At 48.4% G+C, this 15,653-nt stretch overlaps 1 protein-coding gene across 3 annotated transcripts in view; it reads left to right on the top strand.

The window, feature by feature from the left end:
- The first annotated feature begins 2,074 nt into the window (after positions 1-2,074).
- The window catches only part of IRS2 (insulin receptor substrate 2), a 29,400-nt gene continuing 15,821 nt past the window's right edge, over positions 2,075-15,653 (top strand). Inside the window, exons 1-2 of one of the 3 annotated variants that reach the window (XM_039714355.1) lie at positions 2,075-5,807; positions 7,059-11,057. In XM_039714355.1, coding sequence (XP_039570289.1) covers positions 2,297-5,807; positions 7,059-7,084 — 3,537 coding nt within the window. In that variant the 5' untranslated portion in view covers positions 2,075-2,296 and the 3' untranslated portion in view covers positions 7,085-11,057. Of the gene's footprint in view, positions 5,808-7,058; positions 11,058-15,653 lie in introns of those variants that run through there. The other 2 variants (XM_039714357.1, XM_039714356.1) reach the window with 2 other exon arrangements.

Raw genomic sequence — 15,653 nt, 5'->3', positions numbered from 1 at the left:
ACTCTTGTTGCTTCTGCAAAGAGGTTAGTGCCTCTGGTCTGAAATTACTTCTCTAACTACGTTGACCCCCCCCCACCCCTAAATTTAATAAACCCCGGTAAGTACTGGTTAATGTTTTTATTTTCCCATAAAAAGATGGGAAAGGTCTTCCTTCATAAGATGCTTCATTGCAGCATACCGGTATTTACAGTGAAGTCTTTTCCCAATCACACTCCTCTCCCCCCTGTTACAGCTGTTAATTTCCAAACGAGTTGTTACGACCCAAACCGCGGAGAATTTCGTGCAGGAGGGAGCTGAGCTGCACCAGCGGTATATGCGGGCTGCGGGCGGCCCCGCCGCTTCCCGTCGGGAACACGGGGAGAGCTCGGCCACGGCCCCGCACGGCGGCAGCTGGAAGCGCCGCATCACTTTCGTGGGGTTTTTTTTCCCCTTGCTTGTTTATTTGTGGTGTTGTTTTTGTGGGTTTTTTCCCCCTCTCGTCTTTACTCGCAAACCTGGCTGTTTCAGCTTCGGCGCAGGCCGACAAATGAAAGCGTGTCCGAAGGCACTCCAGGGAGGGACGGGGAAACACGGATGGATGTTTGCGTGACCCCAGCCTCACTTTTCTTCCCGGGCATGTGCAAAGGGAGGCTTCCCCAGCCGCTCCCGGGGCGGTGGAGATGCGGCTGCGGTTAGGAACAGGCTGGACGGTGTCAGTACAGCTTCCTCCCTTCATCCCTCGACTTTTACTATCGCTGCCCTCCCGCACCACTGCGCGCTTGGTGACGCGCCGCGACCGCCCTCATCGGGGGCGAGAGCCCGGCATCCCCGCCCCGCAGCCCCCGCCGGGGCCCCTGCGCTCCCCCTTCCTTCCCCCGCTCCCGCCTCACACAGGAAAATGCGGGCTGCACAGACCCCCGCCCCTCCTGCCGCCCACCCCGGCCGGGGCCCCTCCGCCCCCCTCGCCGTTCACCTCCCTCCGGTGAGGGGAGAGAAAGGCGCTCATTGATCCCGGGCGCGGCCCGCCTGCTGACGAGCGTGCGGGTCCCCTGTAAACAAGCGCGGCACCTCGCACCCCCGCCCCCGTCGTTCCCCGCCCCGCGGAGCCCCCGCGGCCCGGGGAGGGAGCGGGAGCGGCGGGGCGGGGGGAGCGGGGTGCCCCGGGGAGGCGGGGGGCCCTGGGGCCGCTTGTTCCGTAATCACCGCGCCGCGATCCCCCAACGGGGCCGGGATCGTTTCCAGAGGAAATGCGGACGCTGCCCCTATTCTCCACTAAAGCGAAGCGCCCGGATGACTTAGTGCTGTTTAATTAACAGGGACTAAGAGCGGCAGCCCCGGCCCTCCCTGGGTGGCATTTCCCCGCGCGCGGGGGCGGCCGCGCGCGGCGTGGGCGCTGTGACACACCGCGCGGAGGAGCGCGGGGCCGCGCGCGTGTGCGGGCAGGGCTGACGCACGCGCGCGTGTGTGCGGGGGCGTGCGGGGGGCGCCCGGCGCTTCGCTCGGTCGGAAGCTCCGCCCGGCGGGTCCGCAGCACCTGATATGGCTCCGGCGAGCTCCGCCGGCGCCCCGCCGCGTCCCCCGAGATGGCGAGGGCCGGCACCGGGGCTCGCCGGATGTGCCGCATCTCCCCGCCGTGCCCGCGCCCCCCGCGCGTTCCGCGCTGAGGGCAGCGGCGACAGCGACGGGCTGCGCTGCGCCCCAGGGGGGCCGGAGGCTGGGGGCGGGAAGGCGGAGGGGCGGGAAGGGGGCGGGGGGGCGAGGCCGCCGCCGTCCAACGGCGTGACGCCGCCTCGCTGCCGAGAGCCCGCCCCGCCGCCCCATTGAGGGCCGCAGCCGTCCTTCGCGCTGCCCGGCGGCCAATGCGGGGCGGTGCCGGCGGCGGCGGCGCCCCGCCCCGTCTCGGTGTGTGAGCGCCTCGGTGAGGCGGCGGTCACGTGTTGTTTTGCTCTTTAGTTGGGGCACTCGGTGCGCGATGTGTTACTTACGGCGAAACTCCCGCCGGCGCCGGCAGCAGCAGCGGCAGCAGCAGCGGCGGCGCTCGGGGAGCCTTAGCGGCGTCGCCGGTACTCGAGCCGGGGAGGACGCCGGGCGGCCGCCAGCAGCACCCGCTGCCTAGAGGTGACAGCGGAGGATCCCGCTGCGGCTCGGAGCACTGAGCTCTTCTACGAAGGAATAACTTTATTTTACCTGCTTCCCTCCGTCCGTCCTTTTTTCTTTCTTTTTTGTTTTTTCGCCGCGGCGCTCGGGCTCCGGATCCGCGCAGCGTCGGCGAAAGCGGCGAGAGGAGCCGGGCGGCGCTCCCGCCGCGGGGCTGGGGATGGCGAGCCCTGCTGTGCTGGGGCTGCTGCCCCCCCTGAGCTCCCCGCCCGGCCCCAACCTGAACAACAACAACAACAACAACCAGGGCGTCAGGAAGTGCGGGTACCTGCGCAAGCAGAAGCACGGCCACAAGCGCTTCTTCGTGCTGCGGGGCCCGGGCGGCGGCGGGGAGGAGGCGGGGGGCGCCCGGCTGGAGTACTACGAGAGCGAGAAGAAATGGAGGAACAAGTCCGGGGCGCCCAAGCGGGTGATTGCCCTGGACTCCTGCCTCAACATCAACAAGCGGGCGGACGCCAAGCACAAGTACCTCATCGCCCTCTACACCAAGGACGAGTACTTCGCTGTCGCGGCCGAGAACGAGCAGGAGCAGGAGGGCTGGTACCGGGCTCTCACCGACCTGCTCAACGAGGGCAAGGCGGCCTGCCAGGGGTCCCCCTACCGCCACCTCGCCTCCCCCTTCTCCGCCTCCTGCGGCGCGGCCGCCGCCTCCCTGGCTGCGGCCGGCGAAGACCTTAACTACGGGCTGATCGCGCCGGCCACCGCTGCCTACCGAGAGGTCTGGCAGGTGACGCTGAAGCCCAAGGGCTTGGGTCAGAGTAAGAACCTCACCGGCGTCCACCGACTCTGCCTCTCGGCCCGCACCATTGGGTTCGTGCGCCTCAATTGCGAGCTGCCCTCGGTCACGCTGCAGCTGATGAACATCCGCCGCTGCGGCCACTCCGACAGCTTCTTCTTCATCGAGGTGGGGCGCTCGGCCGCCACCGGCCCCGGCGAGCTCTGGATGCAAGCGGACGACTCGGTGGTGGCCCAGAACATCCACGAGACCATCCTGGAGGCCATGAAGGCGCTGAAGGAGCTGTCCGAGTTCCGGCCCCGCAGCAAGAGCCAGTCCTCCTCCTCCTCTTCCTCCGGGGGGGCCGGCGGGCCCGGCGGCAGCGGCGCCTCCGCCACTCATCCCATCACCGTGCCCGGTCGCCGGCACCACCACCTGGTCAACCTGCCTCCCAGCCAGACCGGCCTCCTCCGCCGTTCCCGCACCGACAGCCTCGCCGCCGGAGCCAGCACCAAGTGCACGCCGTGCCGGGTGAGAACGGCCAGCGAGGGCGACGGCTGCCGGGTGGGCTCTGCGGCCGGCAGCCCTATGAGCCCGGGCCCTGTGCGGACCCCCCTGAGCCGCTCGCACACGCTCAGCGGCGGCGGGGGCCGGCAGGCAGGGAAGCTGCTCCCGGTGCTGGCCGGCGGTGGCGGCGGCGGGCTGCAGAGCAGCCGTTCCATGTCCATGCCCGCCTCCCATTCGCCCCCCTCCGCCACCAGCCCCATCAGCCTCTCCTCCAGTAGCGGCCTCGGCTCCGAGCCTGCCCACCCGCATCACCCGCAGCGCCCGTCCAGCGGCAGCGCCTCCGTGTCCGGCTCCCCCAGCGATGCCGGCTTTATGTCCTTCGACGAGTACGGCTCCAGCCCAGGCGGTGACCTCCGGCCCTTCTCCTCCTCCTCCACTGCCAGCAACCGCAGCAACACCCCCGAGTCGGTGGCCGAGACCCCCCCAGTACGGGACCCGGGGGGCGGCACCGACCTCTACGGCTACATGGCGATGGAGCGGCCCCCGAGTGGCCGCCTCTGCTACCGGCCCTGCCCCGACGCTGCCGGCGACAGGTGCCATCGGAAGCGGACCTACTCCCTGACCACGCCGTGCCGGCAGCGAGCCGCCGCGCCGCAGGTTTCCTCCGCCTCCCTCGACGAGTACACGCTGATGCGCGCCACCTTCGCCGGCAGCGCCGGTCGCCTCTTCTCCTCCTGCCAAGCCGGGGCTTCCCCCAAAGTGACCTACACCCCCTATCCGGAGGACTACGGGGACATCGAGATCGGTTCTCACCGCAGCTCCGGCAGCAGCAGCACCAATCTGGGCCCGCCGGCAGTGGGGGGAGGAGGGGGAGATGATGACGGCTACATGCCCATGACCCCCGGTGTGGCCGCAGCCTTAGGGCAGGGAAGCCGAGGCAGCGATGATTACATGCCCATGAGCCCCACCAGCGTGTCTGCCCCCAAGCAGATTCTGCAGCCCCGGGCAGGGGTGGGTAGCGGGTCCCCAGGGAACGGGAGCAGCTACAAGACCAGTTCGCCTGGGGAGAGCTCCCCTGACGATAGCGGGTACATGCGGATGTGGTGCGGCTCCAAGCTGTCCGTGGAGAGCTCAGACGGAAGGCTGAGTAACGGCGACTATATCAATATGTCCCCTCGGGACCCCCAGAATGGGCCCCAGGCTCCCTCCCTCACCCCCCCGGACTTCTTTTTTGCCCCTTCAGGGCATGGGTCCAGTGAGCCCCCAAAGCCCAGCTGCTATTCTTACAGCTCCTTACCCCGCTCCTACAAGAGCCAGGGCTTGGCAAAGGACAGCGACCAGTATGTCTTCATGAACTCCCCGGGCAGGATGATCCCGGAGGAGGCGGTGTGTGGAGCGAGCCAGCTGCCTGCGGGCACCTTCGCCCCCTCCAGCCACACGGTGCCTTCGCCCCTGCGGCACAGCCGGACCGAGAGCTTCCTTAGCCAGCGGTGCCAGCGGGTGGCCCGGCCCAGCCGCCTCTCTTTGGACACCTTGCGGACGGTGCTGCCCAGCATGAATGAGCACCCTCTGCCGCCTGAGCCCAAGAGCCCCGGTGAATACATCAACATTGACTTCGGGGATGCTGCCGTCTATTCTCCGCCCTCGCTGCCTGCTGACAGCCCAGCCTCCTCCCTGGGCTCAGGCACGGGGCAGAGGCGCTCCCCTCTCTCTGACTATATGAACATTGACTTCGGGTCGCAGTCACCCTCCCAGTCGGGCACAGTCTCAGTGGGCTCCTTGGAAGCTCTCTCTCCGGGTTCCTCCTCCAGCACCAGCCAGCCCAATGGGCGCTACCTGAAGGCGGCTGTGGGGATGGCTTGTTCATCCAGCCCATCGGATGGCGGTGATTACACTGAGATGACCTTTGGCATGGCCACTACCCCACCTCAACCCATTGTTCAGAAACCAGAAAGTGCCCGAGTCACCAGCCCCACATCTGGTGTGAAGAGGCTCACCCTCTCTGGGGTGGAGGCTTTCATTCTCTCCAGCCCTCCCCCAGACCCTAATCGGGGGGCCAAAGTAATCCGGGCAGATCCCCAGGGGCGGAGGAGGCACAGCTCGGAAACTTTCTCCTCCACCACCACTGTGACCCCAGTGTCCCCCTCCTTCGCACACAACCCCAAACGACACAACTCGGCCTCGGTGGAGAATGTGTCCCTCAGGAAAAGCGAAGGCTTGGAGGAGGAGCAGGGTAGCAGTCCCATGTGCCGGGAAACCTCGGCTGGCTTCCAGAATGGCCTCAACTACATCGCCATTGATGTGGTGGATGGGTCCTTGGCAAACTGTGACAAATCCAGGTTGAAAGCTAGGCACCTCCTGAATGGGGGCATCAATGGAGTAGATATGAGCACCTATGCCAGCATAGACTTTCTGTCTCACAACCTGAAAGAAGCCAGTGCTGTGAAAGGTGAGTAGCTACATCTGACAGTGCCTGCTGTGTGTGTTTCTGCTGTGTTTACCATCACAAGGTTGTGTGTTGTTGTGTAGAGCACTATCCCTCTTTGCTTTCTTAAAAATCACTTTTATCCCTTTTTACATGTCCTGCAATAAGCAGTCTGGGAGGAACTTGGTGGCTCTTTGTATGAGGAAAAAGGTTTAATTTTGGAATATTTATTCATGTTTCAGTACTACTGTGCTGTTATGTGTTTATGCTTCTGGGTACCCCACGAGAAGCTGCTGTTTACACAGTTGCTATGTTTGGGCTGCATGCAGAGTTTTCTTAAGTAAGATTTTGGAAAGTGTTTAGAAAATGTGACCTAAATAGTTTGTTAATGCAACTTCTAAATACTATTAAAAAAATGTAAAATGATTGAGTTAAAACCAGCATTGTTTGACTGAGGACATCAGATTACAGAAACAATCCTTGGCTCTCTAGCTGAGAAGGTCTGTAATATCAAATTGAGAAGGATAAATATAATAACGTGGTTTTGAAATACCTTATCTCTTGCAAAAGTTTAACAGTAAATCATAGTGAGCATGGAATGTGAATTTTAAAAATGGTAATTCTTTCCAGAAGTCACTATATGCTTGAGCTGTTGTATGCTGTATATCACATATTTCACTTAAGGGCCCAGCCTGTGTTGTAACAATGTGCCCAGTTGATGGCTCATGGATTGCAAATGTTGGGTGTCAAACTGAAGAAATCTGAAACTTAGGGTTAGACAGAATTTCGATTTTCAATATGCAGCTATTCCTTTCATTAGGTGCTGGTTATGCTGAGAAAAAAAAAAGGAAAGAAAGAAATACACTTCCTTCTTCCCCAAAATAGTACTCCACCTTCTCTCAGTGAGTGAGGGATTGTACAGAACTGGGGGCTGGTTGAGGAGGGTGCAGAGCAGCCAGTCTGTCAAGGAGGAAAAGTTAGTAAGGAGACACTTGTAAGGATGCTCTTGGCTCTTGGATTTATGCAAGACATGGTAGTCAAACCCTTATGCATAGATAGCTGTAACATGTGTTTATGGGTATAGCTGGGTGAAATGACAAGCCATGTAGTAGCTGCTTGGAGGAGAGTAGGTATTTCTCTGTTCACAGTGCTGATAGAGGCATCGATAACAAGTGAGCAGCAAAAGCTTGTAAGAGCCACTTGCAGGGTTTTTTTCCTTGTGTTTACTTAGTAGCTAGTTGATTTTGAAGAAGAAAATATTTTCTCTTTTGATAGGAAGTACAGGAAGATGGAAAAGATGAGAGATCCCACCGTTTGCAGAGCAAGCTTTGAACCTAATTAAGACGAGAGGATTGTTGAATGCAGTGTCAGAGTTTGAAAAGATGAAGGCTTATTCTGAATGACTGGAAGGGTTGAGGGCCGAGCCTTATTTGTCTCTTGCGTTTAGTTTTGCGGGGGTCGCTTTCAGGATCCTCGCGGCTGGCCCGAGCCCGGTGCGGATGCTGCAGCCCCCGCTCTCCTTGCCCGGCCTGGGATGGCGGTCCCGGGCGCCAGCAGACGATCACGCCCCTTGCTTTGCAAACGGATTTTCCGCAGAAACGAGGAGCTTGTCTTGAGCCACCTACAGCCCCGATTGCAGATGAAGCCCGGTGTTGGGAAAGAGCTGTTTCCACAGCATTCCCCAAACTGCTGACCCTGAGGGGGGTGGGGGCGGGCCCGGTTGCCGGGAAAACCCGGCGCGGGAGCGCGGCCGCAGCAGGCGGCACGCGGGAATGGGAGCGGCGGGCGGTCAGATAAGGAGAGGGAAACGACCGCTGTCCTTCCCATCCTGTAAACAAAAGGATAATGCCGAGAACGCAGCCGTGCTCATGTGGTGCGCGGCTTACGGCGGAGAGGGCTCAGTGCTGCTGCTGCTGCGTGTGTTTGTCCAAGGACGGTTATAGGCTTGTCTTCATTTTAATATTTAATCTGCATGTGTGTTTGTTTTTCCTCTTTCCCGTAAGCTTCTAAACGCAGATCACATGGAGGAGTGGTGCGGGGAGGCTCGTTGGGATTGACCCTATCTGTAGGAGGTGGGCTGTCTTCTCCAGCACCTCGCTTCCCTGAGAAGGGTGCCAGCCTGTAGGGTGCACTCAGAGGTACGGGATGCAGGGATGGATGGATGCAACCAGAGTCAGGTCAAGGTAGTAAGGAAGAACCTCACACCACCAGCATCCTCAGCCGACAGTGGGGTGGGTACCAAAAATGGGGCATCAGGTTAATTGCACTTGTGGCAGCAATCTGGGAAAGTAACAGCGTGGGGAAGGAGAAATACATAATAAAGGACTTCATTGGTGTAAGTTTAATCAAATAATAAACTTTTGCAAATTGCCTAGTTTCCCTTTTGGTTTTCATTGGGATTTCACACTGAAGTTTGTTTATGCAAGGTCTTCTGCCAGTGCTTAAAAAGGTCACCCAGAATTTTGCTAATGTATTTGAGTTTCAAACATTGAGGTTAGTGAATACTAAGAATTTTACGTTTTACTGAGAAACATTCTGTTTAAAGAGAACTGTATTTTGCGCATAGAAAAGATTACTTCAACAGTAGTAATTTGGGTAGATTTGAGAAAATGTAATTCTGTAAAAATTACTGATTTGCACAAGAGAGCTTATATAATCAGCATTGTTTGTTTAGTTTGCACTTTTTTCAAACTTTGTTTTTAACTGCGTTAGAAAAGTGAGAAGTTTTACTTCAAGAGTGGCTTGCAGTCATTTTGAAATGATGGAGATTCCATTTCTGTTTAATACTTAGAACAGGAGACTCTTGAGATACAGAGTATACAAACAAGCTCCTTGTCATTACCTTCTCAGAAAATTAATATTTTTATTTGTGCAAAATACATGTAAAAAGCCATGCACTGAGTTATTCTTTAAGGATTTTGCTTTGTGCAAAATACATGTTAAAAATCAGTTTGACTTCTTCCTTAAGGTCTGTAGCAGTAGTTATATTTTCTTGTGGATAAATGCTTTAAGGAAAATGATTTGTATAATTTAAAGGTGGCTGGCTTCCATGTGTAGTGCATTTCTCTGCTATCAGTAACTTGCCTCTGCTGTAGGGATTGCTTTGCTTTTGGAAATCTCTGTCCATATTATCCTGTCGTGGCAAGAACAAGGAGTGCATCTGCAGCTGCTGTCAAAACAGAACAGTTAAAATGTTGCTTGAAATTATTGCTTCATTTGGTTCTACTGTGTTCTAAAAATATGCAAATATTTACGAGTTGGAGAAACAATTGCCTTCATCTGATATGTAAATAAAATAATACTGTTATTGGTGGGTTCAAACCTGTTACTTGCTAATAACTATCCTTTGTTCTTAAACTGTGATTTTTCTTAAACTATTTTTTGCTTAGAAACATGGATGGACTGTGAATGGATTTAATTATTTATGGAGATGTTTACACTAATTTTTTTCTTAAAGTATAAATTATTTATTCCAGTATATTTATGAAAGATTACAACCAACAGTGATGTGATTTTTTTTATTATGGATCTTAGTTCTGAAGTCAAAGTTGAAGTCAGATAGGAGTTTTGTTTCTGTGTCATTGGGATTAAGATTTTACCCTTTGTATGTAATCCTGGAATTCTTAATTAAGATTGCCATTAAATTTAGTGGGTGTAAAATAGGGAGTTTTCCTTAAACTAAATCACCAGAGTGGGTTATCTTTAGTTTTGTTTTCTTTTCCATTCACAGAGTGCTCTGTAGTTTCAACTTGTAAATGTTTCTAGTTGCTGGCCTAGTTTTCTGAAATTGAACAGATACTATATGTAATCATGCAAAAAACCTTGAGGGCTGTTTCCCTCCTGTGTCAGTTTCTTTTGCCTTGATTTGTTTGAAGAAGTCATCATCTGTAATACATCTGCTTAAAATCTTAGTGAGGTGATTTCTGATAATAATGATCGTCCCCTTGCACCTGCCTTGTAAATTAGCTTTTAGTTTTGTGAGGGTTTTATGGTTGCATCTAAATAAAAAAGCTTATCTTAAGAAATCTCTTTCTCTGTCTTTCTAATGGCATTTTAGATTGTGGAAGACATAAACTTTGTTTCCGCTTTCTCTGGGATTACTTTACACAATAAATTGTATTATTAAGTTGGTTTTTTTGACCTCTTCATATGCCAACTGCCAAAAAGTTTTGGTTCTCAGAGTGACATGAGAATTTTCGTCCCTTTAACAAAATTAATGCTCATTTTAAAATTTACTTGTTGAAAGTATTAAAAGAACTATATGCTGTGTTAGAAATCTATACGTCTTTTAAAGTCTTTTTTGAATAAATCCATTGTAGTAGTTTCTCTTACTGCTAAGAGACATCAAACTAACAGCAGAAAGAACTGAGCTACTTTTAATAACTTACATAGCTTGAGTTTTTAACTCACACTTAGAATTAAAAATTTGATGTTTTCTTTTAAACATCTCAAAATTCACTTACAATTTTTCAGATGTCACTTTGCAGGTGACCCAACCAAAAGGGTTGGATCTGAACCTAGCAGTGCCACTCATGAAACACAAAATGTAAACTGAAATTATCTGGGATTAAATGAAGCTTTTCATATTTTAATTTATGTTGATTATATGGGTGCCAGCTTGTTACAAGCAGATAGAATATCAAAACATCTATCAGACTTTTTTTTTGTTTTATATTTTAAATTATGTTTAGCTGTACTGCTCATAGGAAGAATGTCATGGTTACTTTCAGTCATTTAAGATAAATTGCTGTAGACCAAATTGAATGGTGGGTTTGTTCTAAAATGAACCAGTACAGTCATTGCTCAAGGCAGAGGAAATTCTTAGGTTGATGATTGCTTCTGATTACTTGATTTCTTTCAAGATAGCTACAGAGACTAACGTTCGTTTGTAAGTAAGAAGAATAAAGTGTTTGAGTGGTTGAGCAGAAGGAATATTAGGGCATGTTTTATAAGGTGGGGTTGGTTTATTTTTGTTGGTTTTGTTTTGTTTTTTTTTTAATTTAAAAGAGAGACAAACATGGGTTTCTTTACACTTGATTTACTCTTATTTTTAAATAGTGTTAATTACACTAGAATGCTGAAGTGGTTTATAAGCTGAAACTCAGCAAGTATCCACTGAAAAATTTAGGCAGTTACTGTATGGAATCAAACTTCCCTCCCTATTCAGCAGCTAAAAGGCAGCATAATTACATCCAGGTATTTTCTGTCTATAAGTTTTTCTCTAAAAGTACCATTAATATGTTTATTTTTAAAGTAATAAACATCTAAAAAATGGTTGTATCTGTGGCTTTTTTCTTCTGAATTCGTTGAAATATAGTATACTTTTTATACTGGTTGTCCATATTTTTTTTTGTGTGTCTGTGTTCATTGTGTTAGTCATGATACAGCAAATTTTGTGGAAGTTTTAACATTAAGTTGATACACGATGTGTAATATCAATGTAAAGTGTATATCAGTATAACAAATCAGTTGACTGATTTGTTAAATTAGGATGTGTAATTCTGAAAGTTTCGCAACTCTTTTTTTTGTAGTTTCTTACAGTGTTTGCTTTGAAGTGATCTGTGTATTCATGGAAATCAGTATTATCCCTTGAGTTCTCAGAAGATGGTGTTAGTGACCTCCAAAGTTCAGATATGTTTTCTTTGTGTCTGTTGTCTGGCATGTAGTTATTTTTAAAGTTTTGTGTGTGTGTATGTAGGGGGTCAAGAGTGGCAGCTTTGAAAAGCCAAGTTCAGCTCAATAGTCCCGTTGTTGCTGCTTGTTGAAAATGCTGCCTGTCCTGCAGCAGAGTCTTGAAAGGAAAACTTGTTTGTTTGTTTGTTTTGTTGTTATTTGGGTTTTTTTTTGCACTTGTGTTTGTGTCAACTGCCTTTAGCTATCTAGCATGTGTGCTTCTTGGATTAGTCAGTGTGCCAGGGCTCTGGAGGACCAGCAGCAGTGAACAGAACCAGCAAAGGTTGTCTTTTAAATGCAAGTTATAAAGTAGCATGCATTTTCCCCTTCATCTCTGTCAGCTTTGGAGGAAGCCAGGATTACTGGTTTAGATTGTATTTGCAGTTTCCATGCCAACGCATGTGGAGTAGTGAATCCCTTAGTTGTAGGGTTGTGTCTGTAGTTAACACAACCTTTTAAAACTTGGGTATTGCAAGCCTGATGCAAACCATAGAAAATCCATGCAAAAGTTGCTTACATCTTTACAGAGGGTCACTTGAAAGTATTTCTTGGTGTGTTAAAAGTGCTAACACATCTAGTAACGTTTGAGGCTGGCTCAAAGACTGCAGTAGGTTGTAATCTCTGTATAGCCAGTTAAACAGTAATGAGTAACTTTCCTGAAGAATAGGTGAGTGCCTGCTTATTTCCATGGAGTTATACTATCGCTTGGTAGCTCAGGTGACAAATTGGATACTAAACTGGCGATGTTCAGGAAAGATTTTCATTCTGATTATGAGAAATCCCTTTAGAAATTAATTTTAAAGACCAAGGATAATATTTGGAGTTCTGTTACTATTTTTGCTTTAAAAATACTTTAAAACAGTCTTAATTGTTTTTATCAGTGATGGTGACCCCAGTTGGTGTATAGCTGTATCCAAAATAGTAATTTTAATAAAACAAGTCCTTGCTCACAGTGCAGGCAAATACTCTCTGGAAAGAGGCTTGCTACAAGTGAACAGTGGGGAGATACTTTCCAAAATAAACATATTTCATGCTTGGGTGTTTTTTTTTCTTTATTTTCAAATCCAGAGTTGCTCATCTCAGTTAAATAAAAGTCATTTCACAGTGTGTTTTTTATCTCAGTAAATCAGTCACAAAAATAATTAGGAAAAAACAATTCAAGACACAAACCTAAGCCCCCACCTCTGATGGTGACAGCTACACTGCAGAAGAGTAATGTAATAGCTTTATTGCATAGATTAGGAATGATTCAGTGTTTTGTTTACATTATTTGTCAATCTCTTCAGCATCCTAGAGGAGAACACTTCCTTCCTGGCAGATGGCAGCCCCAGGGCCATGCACCTGCCATTACAAGCACTACACAGTAGTAATCTACCCCAGCATCGCTGTTGACAAGAGGCTAATGATTGGAGACTGTCTGCCTGACAGCCTAAACAAAGTAGGAACATATTTGTCCTTCAGTGAGGGTCTGAGAGATCTTAGGTAGGGCAGGCAGGACAGTATGCAGAAGAATAATTCTCATTATAATGGGACTTAGTTTAGATCTCTTTGGTAGCGTTTGTAGCATGAGCCACTTGTAAGATGATGCTTCAAAAAAGTGTGTCAAAGAAGGGATTTTCTGTTTCTGTGGCAGAGCGATGTGGCGTGTGTTAATGGCTCAGTGTTGGTGGGAGAAGGCTGGCGGGATCGCGCTGTCCTCTGCGGCGCGGTCTGCCCTCGCTGCCAGTGCTCAGCTGGAACATGGGGCCATGAGCGCCCGTAGAAAGTCAGACTGTCTCTGTTTCAGTGGTGTGTTTGCATAATGCATTCCTATTTCAATAATTTGATTGGTAATTTTATGTGTTTTCATTATGACATTAGACCACAGTCTCTTGTTTTTTGTTCATTTCTCCTAACGCCTGTGTGTGCCTTTGCTTTTCTTCTTTGAAACTAGTGTGGGCGATGTTTCTAGGGGATGCTACCCAAGGCAAGGGTATCTTTGAACTAGGCCAGGATGTTCTTTGCTAAATTTAAAAACTACCCAAATATTACCAGAGTTTGTAGGGTATTAAGCAGGATTACATGACGCACGGATTAGACATTGTTGAGCAGCTTGTTTTTGTTTGAAGGGGTCAGAAATGGAGGCACTGGGGCTCTAGTGTGATGCCAAAATAGCAAACTTGCTGATAATCATGAACAGCAGAAGTTTCTTAGAAACAGTAGAGCACTTGGCAGAATTTTCCAAGCTTTCTCCAAGTGGTGCTATAGAAAAATTTGTTTGATATGTGCTGTGACATAAAACTCGTGGTTCTATTGAGTTTCAATTTCCAAATTTTCTTTCACCGGTACTTTAAAGTAGACTAAGAACACCACTGTAAGTGCAACTCGAGGCAGAGGACTTTGATTCTCTTCAGTCAAAGACAAATCAATAAATCTTTGCAGTAACAGTGGGAAAATCATGTCAATGAAATAAGATCTAGGCTGGCTTTGATTAGGCTCTTACATTGTGTCCACTAAGGCAGTATATTATTTAAAAAAGTGTTTATGATAGTCATGTCTACCTCATTAAATTGAGTGGCATTGTCAAGTTAAGGTAGGGAATCAGCATTATGAAGACTTTTTTCTGTTTTGGGTTGGATTGTTTTGTTAGTGTTTGGGGTTTTTGTTTTGTTTGCTTGTTTGTGATTTTTTTTCTTTGTTTGGTTTGGTTTTGCTTTGAATCTAGGCTTTTTCTCACCAGAAGTCATGATATTGATTGGACAACACAGTCTTTTGGGGCCGGGTTAGGCGTAACTCTTATGTAGAAGTCAGTGATGTTGAATAGTTGCTCAAGAACAAGACAACAGTAATGTTTTTTGTTTAGTCTGCCTTTGCTGACAGAGATAATTTAGGCTATAGAAACTTACTGATAATGTTACATTTTAGCATTATTTAAATAATAAGAGTAGAATTGACAAATGGATGCAATCCTCACCAGTTTTCTAGTTAATGCAAAACTTCTACACCACTAAATTGATGGCTTCAAATACCATGGTCTCTCCCATGCTTGAATTACTGTGAAGTTATGGAGTGAATTTCTTATGTAGCCTTTCTGCTAGTTCCTCTGGTAGTGATTTTTTCAAAAAACTCCAGTGAGTTGTTTTTAGTTTACTTGAAAAGACTAATCAAAATCAGGTGATGTGTCTAACCAAAATTTTCACTTATACCTAAAAAAGACTTCTTGTGATGGAATAATGAAATTTGGAACTGGAAGGTGGAGGTAGAGTTCTCCTGAAAGTCAGTTGCACTTAGTTGTGTTGTAATATCATTCATTTTTACATCATAAACATATTGTAAAGTTTATAGGAGGCTGGATCTTCTACAACAGCTTTCATTCCTGAGCAATTAGTTCTGCCAAAATCAGTGAAATAGAACTATAATAATATTGCTTCTTTAATATAACAAAAAGAAAAATTACACTTTCATCGTAACAGTCCTGTGCATAAATGATAAAGATTTTTCATAAATGATAAATTATTTCTCCATGGTGATTACAGTGGAAGTTGTTTGTGAACTATGGAAAGTCACTTAGTTTAAAATTATGTACAACTAATCAGTTTTAATCTAGCATAACATTTCAAACATTTATGTTTGGATTTGGAGTCAATCTTGTATAACAATACAAAGTGACATTATTTTCTGAATGTTGAAGTTACAGAATTAGTGCTCATGGTTATAGAAGATTAGTTATATGGACGAGCATTAGAAATAAATATGTATATATATATACATGTCTATATATGACCCTGATGAACAGAATACTTGAAAGGATTTGCCATAAACTTAAAACTGTTAGTACTTACTGTTTTACAATCCCAATAGTCTAGCAGTTTGTCTCACAAATACCAGAGAGACTCTTAACATTCACTAATGAGTGCTAGGATAATATTGCTTTGTTTTGGATAGCTACAGAAAGGTGACTTATTATACAGTTCTGTTTTAATCTTCAAATGTCAAATGAAAATTCAGTAAAAAAGAGCTTTTAACTTTAACCTTGAATGGGGTATTTTCATATAAATGGTAGATTGTGTGGGCTCTAAATAAATAAATAAATAGATGATAATTGGATGTTGAATGTTAGCCAGTAGGATGATTTCCAGCTACAAATGCACTTATGTATTTCAAGTGATTTCTAGTTTAGGTCTTCTCTTCCCTCATACTACTCCTTCCCTTTTCAGG

This window comes from Passer montanus, unplaced genomic scaffold, assembly GCF_014805655.1.
Source record: "Passer montanus isolate IOZ18808 unplaced genomic scaffold, ASM1480565v1 scaffold3, whole genome shotgun sequence".
Classification (NCBI taxonomy): domain Eukaryota; kingdom Metazoa; phylum Chordata; class Aves; order Passeriformes; family Passeridae; genus Passer; species Passer montanus.
Note: the sequence above shows the minus strand (reverse complement) of the source record. Positions and strands in the feature narration are given on the sequence as shown.